The sequence below is a fragment of the Cynocephalus volans genome, chromosome 4, assembly GCF_027409185.1.
Source record: "Cynocephalus volans isolate mCynVol1 chromosome 4, mCynVol1.pri, whole genome shotgun sequence".
Classification (NCBI taxonomy): domain Eukaryota; kingdom Metazoa; phylum Chordata; class Mammalia; order Dermoptera; family Cynocephalidae; genus Cynocephalus; species Cynocephalus volans.
In genome coordinates, this window is record NC_084463.1 from 42785665 (window position 1) to 42809501 (window position 23837).

Below are 23837 nucleotides of genomic sequence, written 5' to 3' on the forward strand. Positions count from 1 at the left end.
CTTATTAACATTGCAGAGAAGACGAGAGAAAGAACCAGGCACTCCTGAAAAATGGTGTGCTCCATTGAACGGAAAGGAAGACGGGCCCCCGGAAACAGGACAGCAGGGTCACGGCATCTGTGTTCAACCCTGACTCCTAGTCAGGAAAGTCCATTGTGTCGTGTAAAGACAAATCCAGGTTGTGACGGACTGAATGTCTGTGTTCCCCTGAATTCCCTATGTTGAAATCCTAAACCCAAGGTGATGGGGTTAGGAGCTGGGGCTTTGGGAGGTGATTAGATCATGAGGGTGGATCCCTCATGAGTGGGATTAGTGCCCTAATGAAAGGGACCCTAGAAAGGGTCCTCACCCCTTCCACCATGTGAGGACACATGAAGAAGCTGCCATCTGTGAACCAGGAAATGACCTTGAGAAACTAAATCTGCTGGCACCCCATCTATGACTTCCAGCCTTCAGAACTGTGAGAAATAAATTTCTATTGTTAAAAGCCACCCAGGCTATGGTATTTTGTTATAGCAACCTAAACAGAGTAAGACAACATAAGACAGATTAACAGGAGAAAAGCATACATATTGCATTTTTATATGTACCAGGGCACCTTCACAGGAAAATGAAGACCCCCAAAGTGGTTCGGCCTATGTGTTTACATACCAGGTTGAGCAGATAGTGACGTGTAAAAAAGTAACTAAATTATATGAGGCTAAACGAAGATACAAGTTATTTTAACAAGGTGTGTATTTTTCTCAGCCTCAAGTCCCCATCTCTGGTGATAAGAATCTTTCTTGTCTCCTGGTATAGGAGGGGCATGTTTCCCATGGGAGTCACATCCCCTGCTTTCAGGAAGAAAGCAGAAGTGCCTTTTTAAGTGCCTTTAGCTCAAGGTAATCCACATGCCCACCTGGCATATTTGGGGTGGCGTATTCTTTCCTCTGATACCCAGCCCTCTTTTCCTTCCATGGTTTATTTTCAGGGTTTCCGCTGCATTCTGCTTGTAAACGCTCCACTCTGAGGCTGTCTCTGTAGCATTCAGGGGCTCACAGAATTCAGTAAAAGGGGAACAAATGTCTACACTTCAGCTTACTATTCCCACATGAGTAGGACCGGCAGGACAGCAACAAAGGCCCCAGTCCTAATTGTAATAGTTTCATAGTTTTATACAAATGATTCAAATTTTCCAGGTGGGACTAAATTGGTTCTCATGACAAACACTTGAAAGCAATTAACTTAAAAATATTCAAGCAATTGTTTCCTACCACAGAGGGCAGCCGTTACTTGTTCTGTATTTAGAAGCTGTTTCCTGAGCGACCCCAGTTATATCACAAGGGGGAGAACCTGAGCCTCTCCTGTCTCAGTGCTCTCTCCTCTTCCAGCTTTTCTCAAGTCATCTTCTCTCTGCACCACCAAGTTGGTGGCATGGTATCTGGAGAGTGAGAAGGCATCCCCATGGGGCCCAGTTGGTGCATCCCTGTCCTTGGCCACCCTGCCCAGTTCTCAGCACGACTCTCCAGCTTTGGGTCCACATGGTTTTGAGTCAAGGATTCACATGGGACCTGACATGCATGTTGCCTGCAAACCCCTGGACGCAAAACCCTTGCTGGGCTTTATCAGTCCTGCTGCGCTTCCTGGACAGGTCCATGTCTTTCTGCTCAGAATTAACACTGCCTAGTGCAGAGCTGTGCCCCTTCCGCACAGACAGTCCTGGGGATGTCACACAAATGTGTGTGTTGGAAAGGCTTCCTTGAGTACTATATTATTAGTCTGCTTCTCTTTATAACAGTCTCTGCGTACTGTTTTCTGGACAGTCCTTCAAGGATTTGTCATCAGCTTACTTACGTACATTCTAAAAGTGGAGATTTTCAATTGTGTGCGTACTCATTTAGTTGCTATAGCGTTTGAATTGAGTCGGCAGGATATAAGCCAGGCTCAGAGGCTTCCAAATCCCACTATTGCATTCTGAGAGCCTCTTACTCACACCCCTTGCTATTCATAAGTGCACCTTTTACTATCATTGCTTCTACATGCAATACAAGCCTCCTTCACTCAACTGTAAGCCCCTGGAAAACCGCGTGGCCAGTGACAGTAGGGAATGGATTTTACTCTGTGTTAGCACCAGACAGTGCCTGGCTTCCAGTAATTTAATAAAGCCTTTAGTGAATAATTGTAATTTGTACCAAAGAAAGAAAATTCTTACATCCGTATCCTTACAGCCATTCTCAAGTTATCCCGACCTAAACTCCACTATTGGGTTCCGGGCTAACCACCCTGGTGACAGGATTTCTCCTCAAATTGATTCCTCGCCCCTCGTCCCCAGATTATCAGTCTACTTTGCAGGTCTGGGAAGCCTGTTTCAACGTGCCGGCATGTGGGCCATCCATGCCAGACACTGCTCAGGAAGTTAACTACTGGGGTAGAGCAGCTCCTTCCACTTAGGCTGTTAACATGTGCCTCTGGACTTCTGGCCTAACTGGAGATGGCCTGAGAACACACACGCCTCTAGCCAGCCCAACAGCAGATGGGCCAAGTTTACAATGCACCCCACTCACTGGGCTTCCAACCTACCTGGCACTAAGCCGAGTTAGCGCACGCCTAACTAGGCTGCCGTCTGAACAGATGCTCCAGTTAGTGCAGACAACTAGCGGGGCTCGTAACCTAACTGGCATGGGGCTGAGTTACCGCAAACACCTCATTAGGTTTATTACCTACCTAATTGGTAAGCGAACAGAGGGGACAGAACCGGCACCGACCGCCGGAAGAAGCCCCCTGGACGCCCGGAAACCCGCCATGTTACAGCCACTTTCTGTACCAAACGGGTGGCTCTGAAAAGAGCCTTTGGAGTGACAAGACCTCAGGGCGATCGCCCGTGGAGCCTAGACCCGCGACCCGCGGAGGCGGCGCGCCAGCTGCATGTCTCTGAGCATGATGGTGACACGCTTGGCGTGGATGGCGCACAGGTTGGCGTCCTCAAACAACCCCACCAAGTAGGACTCGCAGGCCTCCTGGAGCGCCATCATGGCCGACATCTGAAAGCGCAGGTCCGTCTTGAAATCCTGCGCGACCTCTCGCACCAGCCGCTGGAACGGCAGTTTGCGGACCAGCAGGGCGCTGGATTTCTGGTAGCGGCGAATCTCGCGCAGCGCCACCGAGCCGGGCCGAAAGCGGTACGGCTTCATCACGCCGCCGGTGGCCGGGGCGCTCTTGCGGGCTAACTTCGCGGCCAGCTGCTTCCGCGGCGCCTTGCCGCCGGTCGACTTCCGCGCCCTCTGCTTGGTGCGAGCCATGACCACGAAGGGACTCCCGCTGTCTCCGCTCCGGACTGGCACTGAGGGGCTCAGTGCTCTCGCTTTTATAAACACCGCAGCGCTCCCATTGGTTAGCCGCCAGGTGGCGCGATGGCAGGCTATGCTCTGATTGGCTGTTAAGGCGCTCATGCACTGGGTCCCTGGGCAGGCCCCGAGGTGCTGGCATGGTGTGCCTGGTTTAACCAAAAGAACTTCAATAAGCTTTTATGGCACTGCAATTAGAGGAACATTAACCCATAACATGCAACAAAAATGATTTTGCTTTTTGGAACTATTTAACAAATAAATTTGACATTACAATTAACAGCAACATACTGTTGTATTTTTTTTTTTAAGATGACTGGTAAGGGGATCTTAACCCTTGACTTGGTGTTTGTCCTCAGCACTACGCTCTCCCAAGTGAGCTAACCGGCCATCCCTATATAGGGATCCGAAGCTGTGGCCTTGGTGTTATCAGCACCACACTCTCCCAAGTGAGCCACGGGCTGGCCCCAAATTTCTTAAATATTTTATAACCAAGTTTATGTCATTTGCAATCAATGACAGTCCTACTTCTTTTTCAATTTTCAGAATTTTGCTTATAATTCTTATGTAAGTTTTGCTGGCAAAATTTTTAATTCAATGTTAAATAGAATGGTAATAGTGGACATTCATCTTTTGTTCTCCAAGTTTGAGATAAATTAGAGCACAAGGGTTTCACCATTAAGTATAGCATTAGCTGTAAATTTTTTCTAGGTCCACTTTAGCAGGTATAGAAAGATCCCTTCTATTCCTAGTTTGCCAGCAGTTTTATAATAAATGGGTGTTGGATTTGGAAAATGTTTTTCTGTGTCTGTTGAGAGAATCTTTGCAATTTTTGTTTAACCTGTTGATATTCTGTATTGAATTAATTGATTTGGATGTTAAGTTGAAATTGCATCTGTAAAATAATCCCATTTGGTAATGGTGTATAATCATTTTTCCATGTTGATGAACTCAGTTTGCTAGTATTGATTGCAGATTTCTATATCTGCATTTATCAGGAATTTCCATTTATAGGGCTGGCCCTGTGGCTGACTTGGGAGAGTGCGGTGCTAGTAGCACGAAGGCCGTGGATTCGGATCCTACATAGGGATGTCCAGTGCGCTCACTGGCTGAGCGTGGTGCAGACCACACGGTGCCAAGGGTTGCGATCCCCTTACCGATAAAAAAAATTTTTTTCATTTATATTATATTTTCATGTGATTTTTTGTCTACTTCTGATATCAAGGTAATTCTACTCTCATAAAATGAATCAAGAAGTGTTATCTAATCTTTTTGTGTGTGTTTGTGATTAAAAAGGGTTCGTGGACAAAAGGCTTGAGTCAGTACCTCTGTGTTTAGGCATGCTTAGGCAGGTAAAACCCCCAGGTAGCCCTCCAGCCTGCCTTTACAGAAAGCAGGAGCTAACACCACCATGACCCAGGAGGCCCCACAACACTTCTGTGGAAGTCATCAACAACAGCCAGCACCACACTTTCTACCACAGCAAGCATGCTTGCCACCATAGTAACAGCCACTACCTCTGTGCAGGTGGCCTGCAGCATATTCAGCTGCACTGAGACAAGTAGAGTCACTAGAGGAGCCTGGAAAAGGAGAAGGAAGAATTCCTCCTCAAAGTCCACTCCAGAGTGATACAAAAAGAAACTGATCTTCCAGATGACCAGAAATCAATGTAAAGATACTAAATATATGGGAAAAAAGTAAATGTGACACTAGCAAAGAAACAAAGTAATTCTCAAGTACTAAACCCTATAGAACAGGAAACCCTTGAAATGACTAAAAAGGAATTTCTAGTAACTATCTTAAGGAAACTGAAAGAGATAAGACTCAGTTAGACAATGCAATGAAATGAGAAAAAGTATCCAGAATATGAAGGAGGAAATTTAAAAATAAATTAATACTATAAAAAACAATGCAGCAGAGCTCCTGCAAGTGAAAGACATTCAATAAAATGAATGAATGAATAAATAAATAAATAAACCCACAAGCAATAGCTTAAGCAGCAGATTAGAAGAAGCAGAAGAAAGAACTTTTGATCCCCAAAATGATCTTTATTAAATAACCCAGGAAGACAAAAAAAATTGGGACGGAGGGAGAAAGGAATTTTTTAAAAATGAAGGAGGTCTAAGAGAGCTAGCAGACAGCAGTAAGTGCACAAACATCTGAATCATGGGTGCTCCAAAAAGGGAGGAGAAAAGTAAAGACATTGATAATCTATTCAATGAAATAATAGGGGGAACTTTCCAGGTATACCGAGAGACCATTGCCTTCAGATTCAGGAAGCTCAAAGATGCCCAAACAGATTCAGTCCAAAAATATCCTCTACAAGACACATTATAGTCAAACTGGCAAAACTGAAAGACAGAGAGAATCCTAAAAGCAGCAAGAGAAAAATATCAAGTCACTTATAAGGGAAGCCCCATCATAATAACAGCAGACTTCACAACTGAAACTCTACAGATGAGAAGAAAATGGGATGACACATTCAAAATACAAAAACAAAAAAACCTGCCAGCCAAGAAAACTATAACCAGCAAGGCTATCCTTCAGAAATGACAGATAAATAGTGGTTTTTCCAGACAAAAACAAAACAAAACAAAACAAAAACTGCAAGAGTTTATCACCACATGACTAGCCCTGCAAGAAATTCTCAATGGAGTCCTGCATCTGGAATCTGAAAAATAATGATCCCTATTATGAATACACAAGAATGAACAAAACCCACTGGCAAAACACAAATGCAAATGAGAAAGAAAAAGGAAACTAAGTCTTTCCACCTCAGAAAACCAACAAACATTGATGACTAACAATAAAAGGGGATGAAGGAAACAACATATATTTAAAACATCTAAATGAAATGTGATCAAATGCTGGGAGTAAGACAATACCTCTCAATAATAACCCTAAGTGTAAATGAGTTAGTTAAACTCTCCAGTCAACAGACACAGACTGATGGATTGGATAAAAACTAGATCCAACTATATGCTGTCTTCAAGATACTCACCTCTCCTGTAAAGATGCACACAGACTATTAGTGAAAGGATGAAAAGAGATATAGCATGCAAATGGAAACAAAAAAATGAGCAGGAGTAGCTATTCTCATATCACATGAAATAGGTTTTAAACAAAAACCATAAAAAGAGACAAAGAATGCCACTATATAATGATAAAGGGATCTATTCAGTAAGAAGACATGACAATCACAAATATATATGCACCCAACACTGGAGAACCCAGATATATAAAGCAAACACTATCAGACCTAAAGAAAGAGATAGACCCAAGCATAATAATAGTGGGGCACCAAACAACACTTGCTCAGCATTGGACAGACCATCCAGGCAACAGATCAACAGATAAGAATAGGATTTAAATTATGCTTTAGAACAATTGGACTTGGCAGAGATCTAAAGACCATATCATCCAACAACCACAGAACACACATTCTTATCAGCACATGCAACATTCTCCAGGATACACCATGTATTAGGTCACACATCAAGTCTCAACAACTTTAAAAACTCAAAATCACCTCAACTATCTTTTCAGACCACAATGGATTAAAACTAGAAATTAATAACAAAAGAACCTCATAACACATACAGATACATTTAAATTAAATAACAGGCTTCTGAATGACCTATGAGCCCAAGAAGAAATTAAACAGGAAATCAAAAATTTCTAGAAAATAAGGAAAATAAAGAAAATCATATCAACATCTGTCGGTTTCTGCAAGAACAGTACTAAGAGGCAAGTTCATCACAATAATATTTACATTGATAAAATAGGAAGATTTCAAATAAACAATTTAATGCTACTCCTCAAAGAACTAGAAAAACAAGAATCATCCAATTCCAAAGTTAACAGATGGGAAGAAATAATTAAGATCAGAGCAGAAGTAAATGATATACAGACCCCCAAAATTATGCAACAGATTAATGAAACAAAATAGAAAAAGTATTAGATAGGTTAATAAAAAGAAAGAAAGAAAGAAAGAAAGAAAGAAAGAAAGAAAGAAAGAAAGAAAGAAAGAAAGAAAGAAAGAAAGAAAGAAAGAAAGAAAGAAGGAAGGAAAGAAAGAAGGAAAGAAGGAAAGAAGGAAAGAAAGAAGAGAGAAGACCCAAATAACAAAAACAGAAATTAAAAAGGAGATATTACAACTGGTACCACAGAAATGCAAATAATCATTAGACACTATTACATACAACTATACACCAACAAATTTGACAGCCTAAAAGAAATGGATAAATTTCTGAACACAGACAATCTGCCAAGATAAAACCAAGAAGAAATAGAAAACCTGAAGAAACTAGTAACAAGCAACAAGATTGAAGCAGTAATCAGCAGTTTCCCAACAAAGAAAAGCCCAGATCTGGATGGCTTTACTGCTGAATTCTTCCAAACATTTAAAGATGAATTAATACCAATTGTCTTTCAACTATTCCAAAAAATTGAAACAGAGGCCACGCAACCAAACACACACTATGAGGCCAGCATCACCTTATACCAAACCAAACAAAGGTACAATAAAAAAAAGAAAACTAAACATCAATATCTCTGATGAACATAGAGGCACAAATCCTAAATAAATTACTAGCCATCAGAATACAGCAACACATCAAATAAATTATACACTGTGATCAAGAGGAATTCATCCCAGGGAGTCAAGGATGGTTCAACATATGCAAGTTAATAAATATGATACACCACATCAACTACTTCAAGGACAAAAAAAAAAAAATACTGATTATCTCAATACTTAACAGATACAGAAAAAACATTCAACAAAATTCAACATCCCTTAATGACAAAGGCTCTCAGCAAATCAGGCATAAAGGAAAGTACCTCAACACAGTAAAAGCCATAGATGACAAACTCACTGCCATATCATCCTGGTAAAAGCTTTCAGCTTTTTTTGAAACAGGAACAAGATAAGGATGCCCACTATCACCACTCCTACTTAAGACAGTATTGGAAGTACTAGTCAGAAAAATCAGGCAAAAGAAAGAAATGAAGGGCATCCAGATTAGAAAGGACAAATTCAAACTGCTCCTGTTTGCAGATGACATGATCCTATATAGAGAAAAGTCTAAAGACCCTAACCAAAAAGTCTTAGAGCAGATTAACAATTTCAGTAATGTTGCAGGATACAAAATCAATGCCCGCAAATCAGTAGCATTTGTATTCTCCAATAATGAATTAGCAAAAAATAGATATCTAGAAAGGAATCCCATTTATAATAGTCACCAGAAAAAATAAAATACCTAGGAATCAATTTAAACAAGGAGGTGAAAGATCTCTCCAACAAGAACTACAAATTGAATACCAGGGTTTCTAGTCAAGATGGCAGAATAAACGGTTCCCAGCGTCACTCTCTCCCACAAATCAACCAATTTACAACTGTAAAAATGTAACATCAGCCAAGCTGGGGCTGCTGGAGCACAGGGAAAGAGGAGGAGAGAGACCTATGGAGTTCATGAAGGAGGGAGAAACTACAATGAGAGAAAGAAAAAGCTGCTCTGAGAGTTTCTGGCTGCAGCTGCTTTAAGGCTGGGGCTGCTGAGCACACAGAGCAGAAGCCTGCAGAAGCCACAGCTGTGCACTTCAGATTGTGTTACTTGGAGGCGGCAGGAGAGAAGAGGGCCTCGGCAACCCCCAGGAAAACAAGACCACTAATAGATTTCCCATGGACCCACGCAGGAGCGAGGAACCAGAACAACCAGAAAAAGGGAGCCCCTCAGAGGCTGGTGAGTCATTGCAATGAACAGCACCAGGCCAGTCCCATGGGATGTGTTTGTAGCACAGTCGTTGGGAGAGACATGCCCACCAGGAGAACACTGAGACACAGCAAGGACAGCCGATCTGCCCCCCAATCAGCACAGGACCACTCAGAGGAGACTGGTCAGGAATGCAGAATTGCATGAGATGCAGTTTGATGAAAAACTCAGGCCCAAATCATAGATTCTACAGAACACAGATCCACTGGGTCTCTGGAGAGCTGGAAGTACCTATAAGGTCAACCATTAAACCCTGAGCTGCACAAAAAGCCTTCCCTAGGGAAACAGCAGCAAAGCAGCAATTTAAACAACCACACACTCAAATACTGGTTCCCACAGGAAGTTCCCCCATGTTAGAAGCAAAGGACAAAAAATTAGTTCTGGCCTGGGCACACCACCAGCACCTTGGGGCCTGCCTGGGAACCAGAGGCTTGGATCTGCCGACTGGACCCCACTCCCACTTCCAGGCAAACTGTGTCAGTGCCTCGGGGCCAGCATGGGGACCCAAGCCATGGAGAAGGGGACTGGACCCTCCTCCCACAACCAAGCACACCATGCCAGCACCTCTGAGCCCACCAGGGGACCCAAGGTATGGAGAAGCGGACCGGACCTCTCTCCCATAACCAGGCACACCTAGCCAGCACCTTGGGTACTTCCCAGTGATGCAAGGTATGGAGCCAGGGACCAGACCCTCCTCCCACAACCAGGCCCAACATGCCAGCACCTTGGGGCCTGCCGAGGGACCCAGTGCTTGGAGAAGGGGACTGGACCTCTGTCCCACAACCATGCACACCAAGCCAGTGTCTCGAGGCCTGCCAGGGGCCTGGGGCATGGAGAAGGGGACCGGAACACCCTCCTACAACCAGGCACACCATGCCAGCACCTTGGAGCCCACCTAGGGACCCAGGGAATGGAGAAGGGGACCGGACTTCTCTCACACAACCAGGCACACCAAGCCAGTGTCTCGAGGCCTACCCAGGGTTCTGAAGCATGGAGAAGGGGACCGGACCTCTCTCCCACAGCCAGGCACACCATGCCAGTGCCTCGGGGCCCACCCAGAGACCCAAGGCATGGAGAAGGGGACCGGACCTCTTTCCCACAACCAGGCACACTGTGCCAGCACCTTGGGGCCCGCCCAGGGTCCTGAGGCATGGAGAAGGGGACCAGACCACTCTCCCACAACCAGGCACACCAGTATAGTGCCTCAGGGCCTGCCCAGTGACCTGAGGCAAGCAGAAGGGGACCAGACCTCTCCCCCACAACCAGGCACACTGTGCCAGCACCCAGGGGCCCACCCGGAGTCCTGAAGGGGACTGGATCTCTCTCCCACAACCAGGCACACTGTGCCAGCACCTTGGGGCTTTCCCAGGGACCCAAGGCATGGAGAAGGGGACCGGACCTCTCTCCCACAACCGGACACACCATGCCAGCACCTCAGGGCCTGCCCAGGGACCCAAGGCATGGAGAAGGGGACTGGACACACCTCCCACAACCTGGCACAAGGCACCAGTGACTTGGGGCCTGTCCACAGACCAGAGACATGGAGAAGGGAACCAGACACACTCCACAACCAGTCATACCGCCAGTGCCAACGAGCATACCAGAAACGGCACCTCCCTGTAGGTGGCCCACTGCAGCCTCCACAATAACCATGGCTGCTGCAAAAGTGACTAGACATCACAAGCACCACACAAATGGTCCACCAACCACTGGAGTGCATTCGCACAAGGAGAGTCACCAGCAGAGTCAAAGAAAAGAAGAGGATGTCTCTCTCCACAAAGCCCATTTCAGAGTGACAGAAGCAGCATCTGCTCTATGATAATATTGGGGGACCCAATCACATCTCTCAGCATTGGACATATCATCTAGGCAACAAATTAACAGAATAACCATGATTCTTTCAGAAGGAGAGAAGAAATCTAGGGTAATTAGAGGGGGGAGGGGGAGGGAATGGGGGATGGGGAGAGATTGGACAAGGGGCATAAAGATTAATTAGGATTTGTAACAATACGTATGCTAGTAATATTGATTTGATCAACATATCTCAATGTTCAACCCCCAAAATATAATCGATTTTGATTCAATAAATAAAATAAATTTTTAAAAAAAGAACTACAAATCACTCCTGAATGAAATTAAAGAAGACACAGAAAGGTGGAAAGACATTCCATGCTCTTGAATTGGAAGAACCAACATTGTGAAAATGTCCATGCTCCCCCAAATAATTTACAGATTGAATATAATCACCATCAGAATACCAAAGGCATTCTTCACAGAAATAGAAGAGGCAATCCTAACACTTATATGGAACAATAAACACTCTGAATAGCCAAAGCAATCCTGAGCAAAACATAAACAAATAAATAAATATAGCTGGAGGCATAACATTACTTGACTTCAAATTATACTACAAAGCTACAGTAACCAAAACAGCATGGTACTGGCACAAAAATAAGAACTCCGACCAATGAAACAGAATAGAGACTCCAGAAATCAACCAACCTACTTACAGCCATGTGATCTCTGGCAGAAGTAACAAGAACATACATTGGGGGAAAAACTGCATCTCCAGTAAATGGTGCTGGAAAAATTGGACATTCATATGCAGAAGAATGAAACTAGACTTTCACCTCTCACCACCTACCAAAAACAACTCAAAATGGATTAAAGACATAAGACCTGAAACTATAAACCTCTTAGAAAAAAACACAGGGGAAACACTTCAGAAAGTAAGACTAAGCAAAGACTTTATGAAGAAGACCTCCAAAGCACAAGAAACAAAAGAAAAAAATAAATAAGTGGGATTATATCAAACTAAAAAGCTTCTGTACAGAAAGGAAACAATCAACAGAGTGAAAAGACAACCTACAGAATGGGAGAAAATATTTTCAAACTATATATCCAAAAAGGGATTAACATCCAGAATATACAAGAAGCTCAAACAACTACATAGTAATATATATATACATTCCAATTAAAAAATGGGCAAAAAAGATGAATACTCATTTTTCAAAGGAAGACATACAAATGGTCAATGGGTACTTGAAAAAATGCACAACATTATTAATCATCGGGGAAATGGAAGTCAAAAGCACTTTGAGGTATCATCTCATGCCAGTTGGAATGACTATAATGAAAAAGACTGAGTGACAAATGCTGGCTAGGATGCAGATAAAGGGGAACTCTTCTACACTGTTGGTGGGATTGTATATTAGTGTAGCCACTATGGAAAACAATATGGAGGTTTCTCAAACAACTGGACATAGATCTACCACACATTCCAGCAATCCCACTTCTGGGCTTATACCCAAAGTAATGGAAATCATCATGTTGAAGGGATACCCGCACTCACATGTTCATCACAGCTCTATGTACAATAGCCAAGATATGTAATGAACATCCATTGGTGGATGACTGGGTAAGGAAAATATGGTATATGTATACAATGGAATACTACTCAGCCATAAAAAGAATGAAATTCTTCCATTCACAGCAACATGTAGGAGCTTGGAGAAAATTATGTTAATGGAAACAAGCCAAGCACAGAGAGAAAAATACCACATGTCTTCACTCATAAGTGGGAGCTAAGATAGAAAGAAGGACGGGAATAAGACCACAGTGGTGTGTCGGACTTGTACAGGTAGACAACAGATCTAGCATTGCTAGGGTTGCGGGGAAGGGAGAAGGTGTTGATCAGAGTTTGGTTGGGTGACACGGGGAATAATTGCAATTGGAGGAGGTGAGCATGCTGATGGCATTGATCTGATCACCACATCTTGCACAGGTGCTGACGGTCAGCTGTGTGCCCCATGATATGTACAATCTATAAACATTAAAAACATAATAATAAAGAAGCCTACGTTGACCTTCCAGGGAATACTCTTATGAAACACAGTGTAAAAGAAAATAGGTGAAATTCAGTTTATGCCTTTTTTTGTTTCTTGTCAGCTTGACCTCCAAATAAAATGTTCCAAAACTAAGGGGATAAAGTGGTTTGTGAAGAATTGGCATTCCTTACTACATGTGGTACAATCTATCAGTTAAGATATTTAGTTTAACCTTTTCTCTGTGGAAAGATTTAAATTTCTTTATTTTTTACACTTTTTAAAAAACAAATTGCCTCGGTGAGTTGATTTGAGCTTACCGTGTACATCTAAACTTATTGGAATCAGCTACAGATTTATACTAACTTAATTCCAGTAATATATTGCAGCATTATTCCTACATAGCTCTTCATCCTTCTACAGATAGCTTTATATCCCTACATAGCTCAATACCCTTCTCTATATACCTTTTACGTATTATTCTTATACGTGTTAAGTCCATAAACATACAAATTCAACAATAATTATAATAATTATCGAAACCAGGCAGGTACTCTCTCCTCAATAAAGCCTTTCAAAAATTTGTATAAAGTTGTGCTGTGACTTTTGTCCCCCAAGTTAAAATGATTAAAATCTGGGAACTGGAGTTTCTGATTACGGAGTTAAAATTCACAACTAGAATTGAAGAAAGAAGTACAAAGAAGGCAGCTGGGCAGGACGGAATGTTACCTATGAGACAGGAAGTCCCTAAAACAGAGTCAGTAATTTCCTGGGTTAAAAGACATCGTCTTGACAAATATCATTAAAATGTCTTTAAGGAGCAGAACCTAGAATTTTTGCAGCCCTAGGAATGCACTAGTTGGAGACGGAGTGTCAAGAACCCAGATTGGTAGGGGCGGGGTGAGTGACAAGCATAGACCAAAGTTTGCTTCTTTTTTCTTGGAGATTTTGTTTCATTGCCCTCAAAGACTCAGCAAATCAGAAATGTTCACTGGCTACCTGCACAGCCCCCATCTTAACACCCAATATTTTCCTTTGAAATTCTTTGCTTGCAAGACATTGGGGAGATCAGAATTTTTTTCACCATTAGCTGTCTGACTTTTATTACTTGGCCTTGTAATTAAAGCCTAATTTCTATCACTGAAACCAAGTGTTGGTGTCTTGATTTAGCTGCACTTGGGTGAGTAATCCCAGGTTTGGTTTGGTAACATTTTTATATTATACAATTTTATTTCTTTTGAAGAAGCTGGGAGAAGAAAAGATAAGTATATATGTCAAAATTTTGTTTTATTAACTTTTCAATTTATAATTTATGATTATCTCTCTTTGACTTATAGATTTGAATTATCACCTGGAGTCATTTTGGCAACCCAATACTGCTTTGCTCCCATTGGCCTCCTTTGTACTCTTATTGGCAAATATATTGCATTCCTATATATTGCAGGAAGAACAATACATTGTATTTATACAATTTTATACAATTGACTTCTTAATCAGTTAAGAAAAGAAAGTAGAAAAATGTGCATTTATACTGCTTTTTATATTTTCATATTTACCTTTATTGGTGTCCTGTGCTTTTTGTGTGTGAATTTGAATAGTATCTAGGGTCACTTGCTTCCAAGCTAAAAAACATTTTTTTAAATTAATTTATTTTTTAATTTTGATTTATCATTATACAATGTAGTTGATTTTTGTGTCCCTTTACCAATTCCTCTTTTGCCCCTCCATCTTTCCATTCCCACCCATCAACATCATATCTGTTTACTTGTATAAATTCAAGGGATTTTTGTGATTGTTGTGTCTTCTTCCCTGTCCCCCTGTTCGTTTGTATATTTATTTATTTATTTATTTTTAGCTTCCACAAATAAGTGAGAGCATGTGGTATTTCTCTTCCTGTACCTAACTTATTTCACTTAATATAATTTTTTCTAAGTCCATCCATGTTGCTGTGAATGGTAGTACTTCATTCTTTTTTATAGCAGAATGGTATTCCATTGTGTAGATATACCACAGTTTCCTTATCCACTTATGTGATGATGGATATTTGGGCTGGTTCCAACTCTTGGCTATTGTAAATAGCACTGCAATAAACATGAGAGTACTGGTATACCTTTGACATGATGATTTCCATAACTCTGGGTATATTCCCAGCAGTGGAATAGCTGGGTCATATGGTAGATCTATCTGTAATTGTTTGAGGAACCTCCAAACCACTTTCCATAAAGGCTGCACCATTTTGCAGTCCCATCAACAGTGTATGAGGGTTCCTTTTTCTCTTCCACCTTGACAGCATTTACCATTCTCAGTCTTTTCGGTATTAACCACCGTAAATGGAGAGAGATGGTGTCTCAGTGTGGTTTTGATTTGCATTTCCCAAATGCTGAGTAATATTGAGCATTTTTTCATATGTCTGTTGGCCATTCATATATCTTCCTTTGAGAAATGCCTATTCAGCTCCTTTGCCCATTTTATAATTGGGTTACTTGTTTTTCTGCTATAAAGCTGTTTAACTTCCTTGTATATTCTGGATATTAATCCATTGTCAGATATAACTTTGCAGATATATACTCCACTCTGTTGGTTGTCTTTTCACTCTCTTAATTGTTTCTTTTACTGTGCAGAAGATTTTTAGCTTGATATAATCCCATTTGTTTATTTTTCCTTTGGTTGCCCATGCTTTGGGGGTCATATTCACAAAGTCTGTACCCAATCCTACTTCCTGAGGTGTTTCCCCTATGTTTTCTTAAAGGACTTTTATTGTTTCTGGGTGTATATTTAATTTTTTAATCCATTTTGAGTTGATTTTGGTATATGGTGAGAAGTACAGGTCTAGTTTCATTCTCCTGCATATGGATATCCAGTTATCCCAGCACCGTTTGCTGAAGAGGCAGTCTCTTCCCCAGTGTGTAGACTTGGTGCCTTGTCAAAGATCAGATGGCTGAAGGTGTATGGGTTGATTTCTGGATTATTTATTCTATTCCATTGATACCTGTGTCTGCTTTTGTGCCAGTACCATGCTTTTTTGGTTATTATAGCTTTTTAGTATAGTTTAAAGTCAGTTAGTGATATGCCTCCAGCTTTAGTTTTTTCACTCAGAATTGCTTAGGCTATTCATGGTCTTTTATTATTCCATGTAAATTTAGGAGAGTTTTTTTACATTTCAGAGAAAAAAATGTCATTGGAATCTTGATGGGTATTGTATTGAATCTGTAGATCACTTTGGGAAGTATGGACATTTTCACAATGTTAATTCTTCCAGTCCAAGTGTATGGGATATCTTTCCATCTTCTTGTGTCCTCTTTAATTTTTCTCACCAATGATTTGTAGTTCTCCTCACAGAGATTTTTCACATCCTTGGTTAACTTAATTCCTAAATATTTTATTTTTTTGGTGGCTATTATAAATGGGCAATCTTTCTCGATTTCTTTTTCTGTATGTTCACTGTTGGAGTATAGAAATGCTACTGATTTTTGTGTGTTGACTTTGTGTGCTGCAACTTTGTTGAAATCATTTATCAATACTAAGAGGATTTTTGTAGAAACTTTATGCTGTTGGACATATAGGATCATATCATCCACAAACAGGGACAGTTTGATTTCATCTTTTCCAATTGGATGCTATTTACTTCCTTTTCTTCTCTGATTGCTCTGGCTAGTACTTCCAACAGTATGTTGAATAGGAGTGGTGAGAGTGAGCATCCTTGTCTAGTTCCTGTTGATATTGGCAGTGGTCTTATTATACATGGCTTTAATTATGTTGAGATTCTTTCTGTCTATACCTAACTTGTCGAGAGTCTTTATCATGAACAAATGTTGAATTTTCTCAAATGCTTTTTCAGCATCTATAGAGATGATCATATGGTCTTTGTCTTGATTTTATTGATGTGGTGTATCACATTTATTGAATTACGTATGTTAAACCAACCTTGCAACCCTGGGATGAATCCCACTTGAACATGGTGTATAATTTTGTGTATGTGTTGCTGTTTTCTGTTAGCTAATACTTTATGGGGGATTTTTGCATCTATATTATTCAAAAATATGGGCCTGTAGTTTTCTTTTTTTGTTGTATCTTTGTATATGTTGCAGCCTCTATGTATAATGGTATGGAGGTTCCTTAAACAATTACAGGTAGAGCTACCATACAACCTAATGTTGAAGGGATACCTGTACTTACATGTTTATTGCAGCAGTATTTACAATAGTCAAGAGTTGGAACCAGCCTAAATGCCCATCTTCAGATGAGTGGATAAGGAAACTGTGGTATATCTATGCAATGGAATACTGCTCTGCTATAAAAAACATGAAATACTATCATTCACAGTAACATGGATGGACTTAGAGAAAGTTATATTGAGTGAAATAAACCATGCACAGAAAGAGAAATACTGCACATTCTCACTTATTTGTGGGAGCTAAAAATAAAATAATTAATAAATACACAAACAAATAAACGGGGGGAATAAGACACAACAATCACAACAATTCTTTGAACTTGTTAAGACAAGTGAACAGATATGTTGATGGGGAGAGGAGAGAAGGAGGGGAGAAAGTAGGAATTGGTAAAGGGACAAAAAAATCACCTACATTTTCTACTGATAAATTAAAATAAAAGAAAAAATTTGAAACCTGAACACATGTCTGTATGCAGCTCCTAAATTAAAAACCAAAATATCGTCATCCACCTGGATGTGCACTTGAGCGCCTTCACAGTCACTACTCTTAAGAGTAAGAAATATTTTGAAATCTAACCATATAGTTTAATTTTACCTCTTTTATACTTAATATAAATAAAATCACATAGTACTAGGTCTTCAGTATTTAGGCTTTTGTATTTCATATAGTGTTTTAAATTCACTGTATTTTTGCTTGTAGTTGAGAATCACTCATTAGCACTGAATTCTATCATGTGTATATCAGACAATTACCTTAATATTTCCACTGTTGATGCATATGTGGGTGTTTTTCAGTTGAGGCTATTAGGAATGTTGCTGGTTTGCAAATTTTGGAAAGTGTTTTGCTGACATAGAAACAAATTTCTGTCAGTATATTTGTAGTAGTGAAATTTTGTGCAGTATCCTTATATGTCTTCAACTCTAGGAGATATTTCCATAGAGTTTGGAATTCCACACTGACCACTTCTGAGCGGAATGTGCCTTTGTTTCTCCTAAGAGTAGCCCCAGGCCAGCCTGCTTCATATGCCTTTTGAGAGATCACCCAGCCATCTCTGTGGAATCAGGCTTAATCTGGGTACTTTGTTTCTATTTTTCCTGAATCTTTTGGATGAAATGTCTAAGAGAAAGTAGAGAAAGACAAGAATAAAGGTTAAGTTACAGGTATGTGAATGGGAGACACTGATTTTGTAGATGCATAGGAAGTATAACAACCCCAAACCTGAGGAGGAAACAACATAGACCCCAGGAGCAGTGGGGAATGCAGGGCCATTATTAACCTTTTGTGTCTATGGTTAACTGTGGGGCCTTCTTTCGGGGGGAAAAAAAACAAGCAAAAAGCCTTGGCACAAGAAGTGTGAACTGTTAAAACTGTCTTCAATTTAACTGACCGCTTGATCTGCTATCCATTGCTACACAGCCATGACCACGATTTGATTGCCATTCCTATTAACCTTAGAGAGAAGTTTCTATGATCTGAATATTTGTGTCCACCCCAAATTTATACGTTGGAACCAAACCCCTACAGTGATGGTATAAAAAGGTGGGTCCTTTGGGAAGTGCTTATGATATGAGGGCTCAGCCCTTCTGAACGAGATTAATGCCCTTATAAAAGAATCCCAGGACATCTCCTTCCCCCCTTCTGCCTTGTGAGTACACAGCTGTAATGTTCCATTTATGAGGAACGAGCCCTCACCAAACACCTAATCTGCTGGCACCTTGAATGTAGGCTTTTCAGCCTCCAGAACTGTGAGTGATAAATTTCAGTTGTTTATAAATTACCCACTCTATGATACTTTGTTGTAGCAGCAAGAATAAGAAAAAGATGAAAGTCTCAAAACAGCAGAGAATGGCTCCAGTTCTTGCACCTCACATGTGAGTCACCACCAGAAGTTCTTTTCTTCGCCATCTCAGTCATTCCTTTGTGGTGGGTAAATGCCACCTGACCCTTTGCATGGACAGTCAGCACAGACTGGGCTAGGTATCCTCATAGATTTCCTCCAAAAACAAGGACTACACTCAATTATTGGAACAGGATAAATGACTGTCAGGCTTTGTAACCCACCAAGGCAGCACGTTTGAGTCACTGTCAGCCTGTACACTATGATTCATGTAAGAGGATTGTTCAAAAGTGGTATAAAAATAGAATGAAAAGATAATGTGAATCTTTTCATGAAATTTTTGAAGACCCCTTGTACATCCTTCTTGGGAGCCCCAACAATTGTAAAGAACACTTTTTTCTTCATGCACCATATACTCCATTGAGATTGTGGAAAACATTCATTGACATCCCTTCCTCCTGAAAATAAGGTCACTTGCACCTCATAGGACTGGTCATTAAACATTTGCCAGTTGAAAAGGAAAAACTCAACCCTGTAAGGTATTTATTCAGGTTAGCCTCAAGTCACTAGTCATGGCTGTTGTGCCTGAAAGAATAGTCCTAGACTTCCTCCTCCCAGCCAAGGTAATATGCACAATCACTAACACACCCCACCTTGTGTGTTGATGACACAGACTAAGTGAAAGCTTGTATTCATCATGCTTTATTTTCTGCATTTTATGATGCTTTGACATCTTGGGGGCTTTATTAATCCCCAGGAGACTTACCCTTTCAGGGCTAGTTAATTTGCAGAGATAGAAAATGACTACCCATACACGTGCCTTTCATACCAAACCAACCAATTCAGAGCCCATTCCTCTAAGCACTTCCTTTATCTAACTCTCACACACCAAGCAAATAGTTCCTCTGCCTTAAATCACCCTCAGGACTGGGTGCTGAACAACTAGAGAGCACTCCTATAGACCAGAGGGTGAAATTATTCAAAATAAGTGGCCCTAATTGTTAAACTGCCCCCACTCCTTCTAGGGAAGTACACGAAACAGGCTCTCAACCATTGTGCTTTCTCCTTGCTTTTTCTGCCTCCTTCCCGACCTTGGAGCTTTCCCATATGCTTCCACATGGTATGGCTAGACCCTTAGTTTAGGAACTGTAAATAATAAACACTTGTTTAAAGGCATTTCTCGCAGTGCCTGTCACTTTACCATACAAGATTAAAACAAATCCATATACAAATTTAATACGAATCTCAATACAAAAACCTAAGTTAAAAACTACCTGACTTTGTACGCACATCCTGACGCCTTATGAGATTTGTTCAGTCGGTTGGATCTGGGAGCCTTAGGTGCATTACTGAGCTCAGGACTGCAGATGGCCTGATTCTGATTCATGGAGTCCTGTTTGTAAAAATCTTAACCACATGATGAATGAAACATACCAAATGAATTTGGTCTCAGCCTCTGTTTTCTGTGATTAGTCAGTTTTTAACAGAGATGAATACTCATAATATTTTGCCAAATTCACAACACTATAATTATGAGGAATTTATATCCATGGGGTATTTAATTTTAGTCAAGTTATGTGGGCAAGGTCAGTGACAGATTTTGTAACTGTCTTCCAACAGATGTCAGTACAGAAAGAAAAAAATAAGCCCTAAAAATAGGGATAGTGTTTTCTTTTTGGGCAGAGAACAGATTTGTTGGCTGTCCAGGAATGTGGAGATAATGTCTTCAGGCAAAAGGTGCAAATGTTTGAGGCTTGGAGTTTAATTGAAAAGTGGGGAAAGGCTTATCATTATTTAATTTTCATTCACTTCAGTACATTTAAATATACTTTCTCGCTCTTCAAGTTGTCAACAGAAAATAATGTACATGTCATGCTCATGCTACCTGCTGTGCCTTGAATTATTTAGTGCTTTTTTCCCCACCATTTTCTTCTATCTTTATCGTATAAATTTACCTAACTGATTAGTTTGTATCCAGGATATCTGATTAGCTTGCAATTCATGTACAATCTCAGACTGTTCACTGTTTCTGAAAAGTAACCATATCTGTCAACACACACACACACACACACACACACAAACATATACACTTTTCTTTGTTAAGGTATTAAATTATGCTATGAGGAGGAGAATCCACTCTCTAAATCGGGATGGGTTTAGGTGTGCAGGTGGAGCATAGGTGTGGGAGAGGCAAACTGATCTGTATAAAATGGGAACGAATGGCAGAGCGTGATCAGCAGGTGGGACACTGCACAGGTTTAAGGGGAAGAACTGAGCGTCCTCATCAGCAGAGAAGCCCAGAAATGACTTTAGAAGAAAAACAGTTACTATGAGAGTTTTAAAAATGGTTTGCTGTGAAATGTGCTGGCATCTTTTTTTCTATATATCTCCTTATACTGTCTTTGATAAAGGTCATATGACTTACTGAGGGTTTTGTATAACTAGATTATTCATCATATAATTAAACAGAAAAGTGAATTCTGCATCTGGGTTAACATATTTTGCAGCAAAGGCTAAACTGAGAACAGTAAAGTTCCTGAGTTTAGACTGATGGCAGCTAACAAAAATTCCTGGGAAAATTTCAGACTATTACGGCCATGGATTGAGAGGGGTCAGACCTGAGATTTCAATGTGTGAAGTTATACACAGGTGATGTTTGGGTTACATGTGTAATGACATATGTGGAAGACCTAGAGAGTTAGTCCCAAGTGCGGTTATGATTAGAGGATGAGGATGGAAAGCAGAGAGGCCCAGAGAAGAGCCAGGACACCGAGTCAGATGGTAGGGCAGGGGCTGTGGGCTCACATTCTCCTTTTGGTGCCCCACCTCACACTGAAGGACCTTTTGTGATAGTTTCATTGCTCTGTGATTAGGCTTGGAATTCTGGTGGGGAGGTGCCCTCTCAGAGCCTGGCTGTCTGAGGCCACAGTTGCTTCCAGATGATGGAGAACTATTGCTGTGTTCTGAGCAGACTTAGTACCATGGCTGAGCTTAAGCTGGACTGTATCAGGCATCTGTTCCATTTTCTTCTTCTTTGTGCTGGGGCTTATTCTTCTGTTTTTCTACCCCCTAGTGATGAATCTATATTTGTCAATGTTTATGTAAATCAGAGTCATGGAAAGAACCTAAATCCCTGAAAGGGATTATGAAGAGAGATCAGGATCCCTGCAGGAGTGCCACAACACAGGTTCTTCAGTCACCTTCTTGAAAGAAAGCGAGTCGGGATGCTGGGTACCGTTCAAGCTTTATTAAAGAAAGAAATCTGGCGAGCTGTATTCAAAATGGAGGACAGCCCAGGGCTGCCCTGAAAATGGGGACAGCACCAGGTGTGGGGGTGGTAGAGCTTATACAGTGCACCAAGAGCTGGGTGATGTAGTTCCAGGGTGGGGTTTGAGTTAGGTCATGGGGATGGAGAGTTCTGCACGTGTGGAAATGCCAAACGTTTCATTTTCTCTGAAACCAAGAGGCTTCTTGTAAAAGAGAAAGGTGGAGGGGAGGGGAGGAGGTGGACGGTGCCATTTTGTACTTGAGCTTGTCTAAAATGGTGCTGGTTATGTTGCAGATCTATTACTTCTGAGGTCAGATTATCAGGGCTAAGCCTCTGTGGCAGGGCTGTTCTGCAGCACAGTGCAGACCTGGGAAAGCCTCTGATGACCTGCAAAGGACAAAGCTCTGGCCTCAGGGGGAAGTCTCCTATCTGATGGAACCTCATGCCTCTGTGGGTGTGAGAATCTACGCCCTTCCTCAGCAGAGCACCACCGACAAAATAATTATTTGAGGATCATGTGTAGCTAAGCCTTAGTAATTTTTAATTTCTCAAAGAAAGAAACATAGAAAATATTTTATCCACTTTAAAATTGAGTAACGGGGAGCAACACCAACTCTTGAGGGTTGTCTCTCCATCCCCATAAATTTCAAAAAACCCAGTATATCCTGTTAGAATTAATCTTATCAAAACTTGCATATTTAGTATTTCCTTCTTAGCCATGCAAATTTATCTTTGATTGCACCTTCGTCATCCTATAGGTTGTAAAGAATAGATCAATTTTTCTACCTTTCTGATAGGAACATCAAATTCCCAACACCAGGTGCTAATGATGCCATCCCCACTGTAGCTTTTATTGTTTATATAAAATTTCCACACACTTGGGTCTATTTCTGAATTTTTAGCTCCAATGATCTACCAGTCTATTCACCAGTCAATACAGCTCATAAGGCAAACCACCTTTACTTTTTTCTTTTTCAGAATTTCTTTGGCTATTTTTATTTGTTTTAATCTTTAAGATTTTTACAGTAACACACCTAGTTTCAATACTTAACTGATGACAGCTCTGTTGAGATCAAATTAAATTCATAAAATAGCTTAATGAAAAGTGATGTGTTTATAATATTGAGTTTTTCTACCCAAGAACATAATATGATCTTTTGTTTATGTCTACTTTCATACTGTCAGGAGTTTTCTATGCTTTTTCTCAAACATACTTCACAGTTTTGTTACATTTATTCCTAGGTACTTTTTAATTTTATTTATATTATTTATTTTGTATTTTTGTAATTATATCCCACACACAACTGTAACTTGTGAAATATTATTTTGTACATATGTACGTGTATGTTGTGTATAATTTGAAGCTATGTGTTGGGTTCAAATTGATTTGTAATATTTTATTATTGAGTTGACCCATGTACTGCAATGACAAACTGCTGTCCCCCAACTACAGCAACAGCTGTTGGGTCTAGAGTAATCAGGGTGAATATAACTCAGAAGTAAATAGAAAATGGTGCTCTAACCCGCACAGTCAGTAACAACAACCTCCACATGAATGAACTAGGTAACTATCTAAAATATTAAATACTCAAAAAACATTGATATTTTTCTCATCTCTATGTTAAATGGAAATTAT

At 40.7% G+C, this 23837-nt stretch overlaps 1 protein-coding gene across 1 annotated transcript; it reads right to left on the reverse strand.

The window, feature by feature from the left end:
- Nucleotides 1-2867: 2867 nt before the first annotated feature.
- Nucleotides 2868-3278, reverse strand: LOC134374682 (histone H3.1-like). Its single transcript, XM_063092585.1, has one exon. It carries the CDS (start codon nucleotides 3276-3278, stop codon nucleotides 2868-2870), a length of 411 nt encoding a protein of 136 aa, XP_062948655.1.
- Between the last annotated feature and the right edge of the window lie 20559 nt (nucleotides 3279-23837).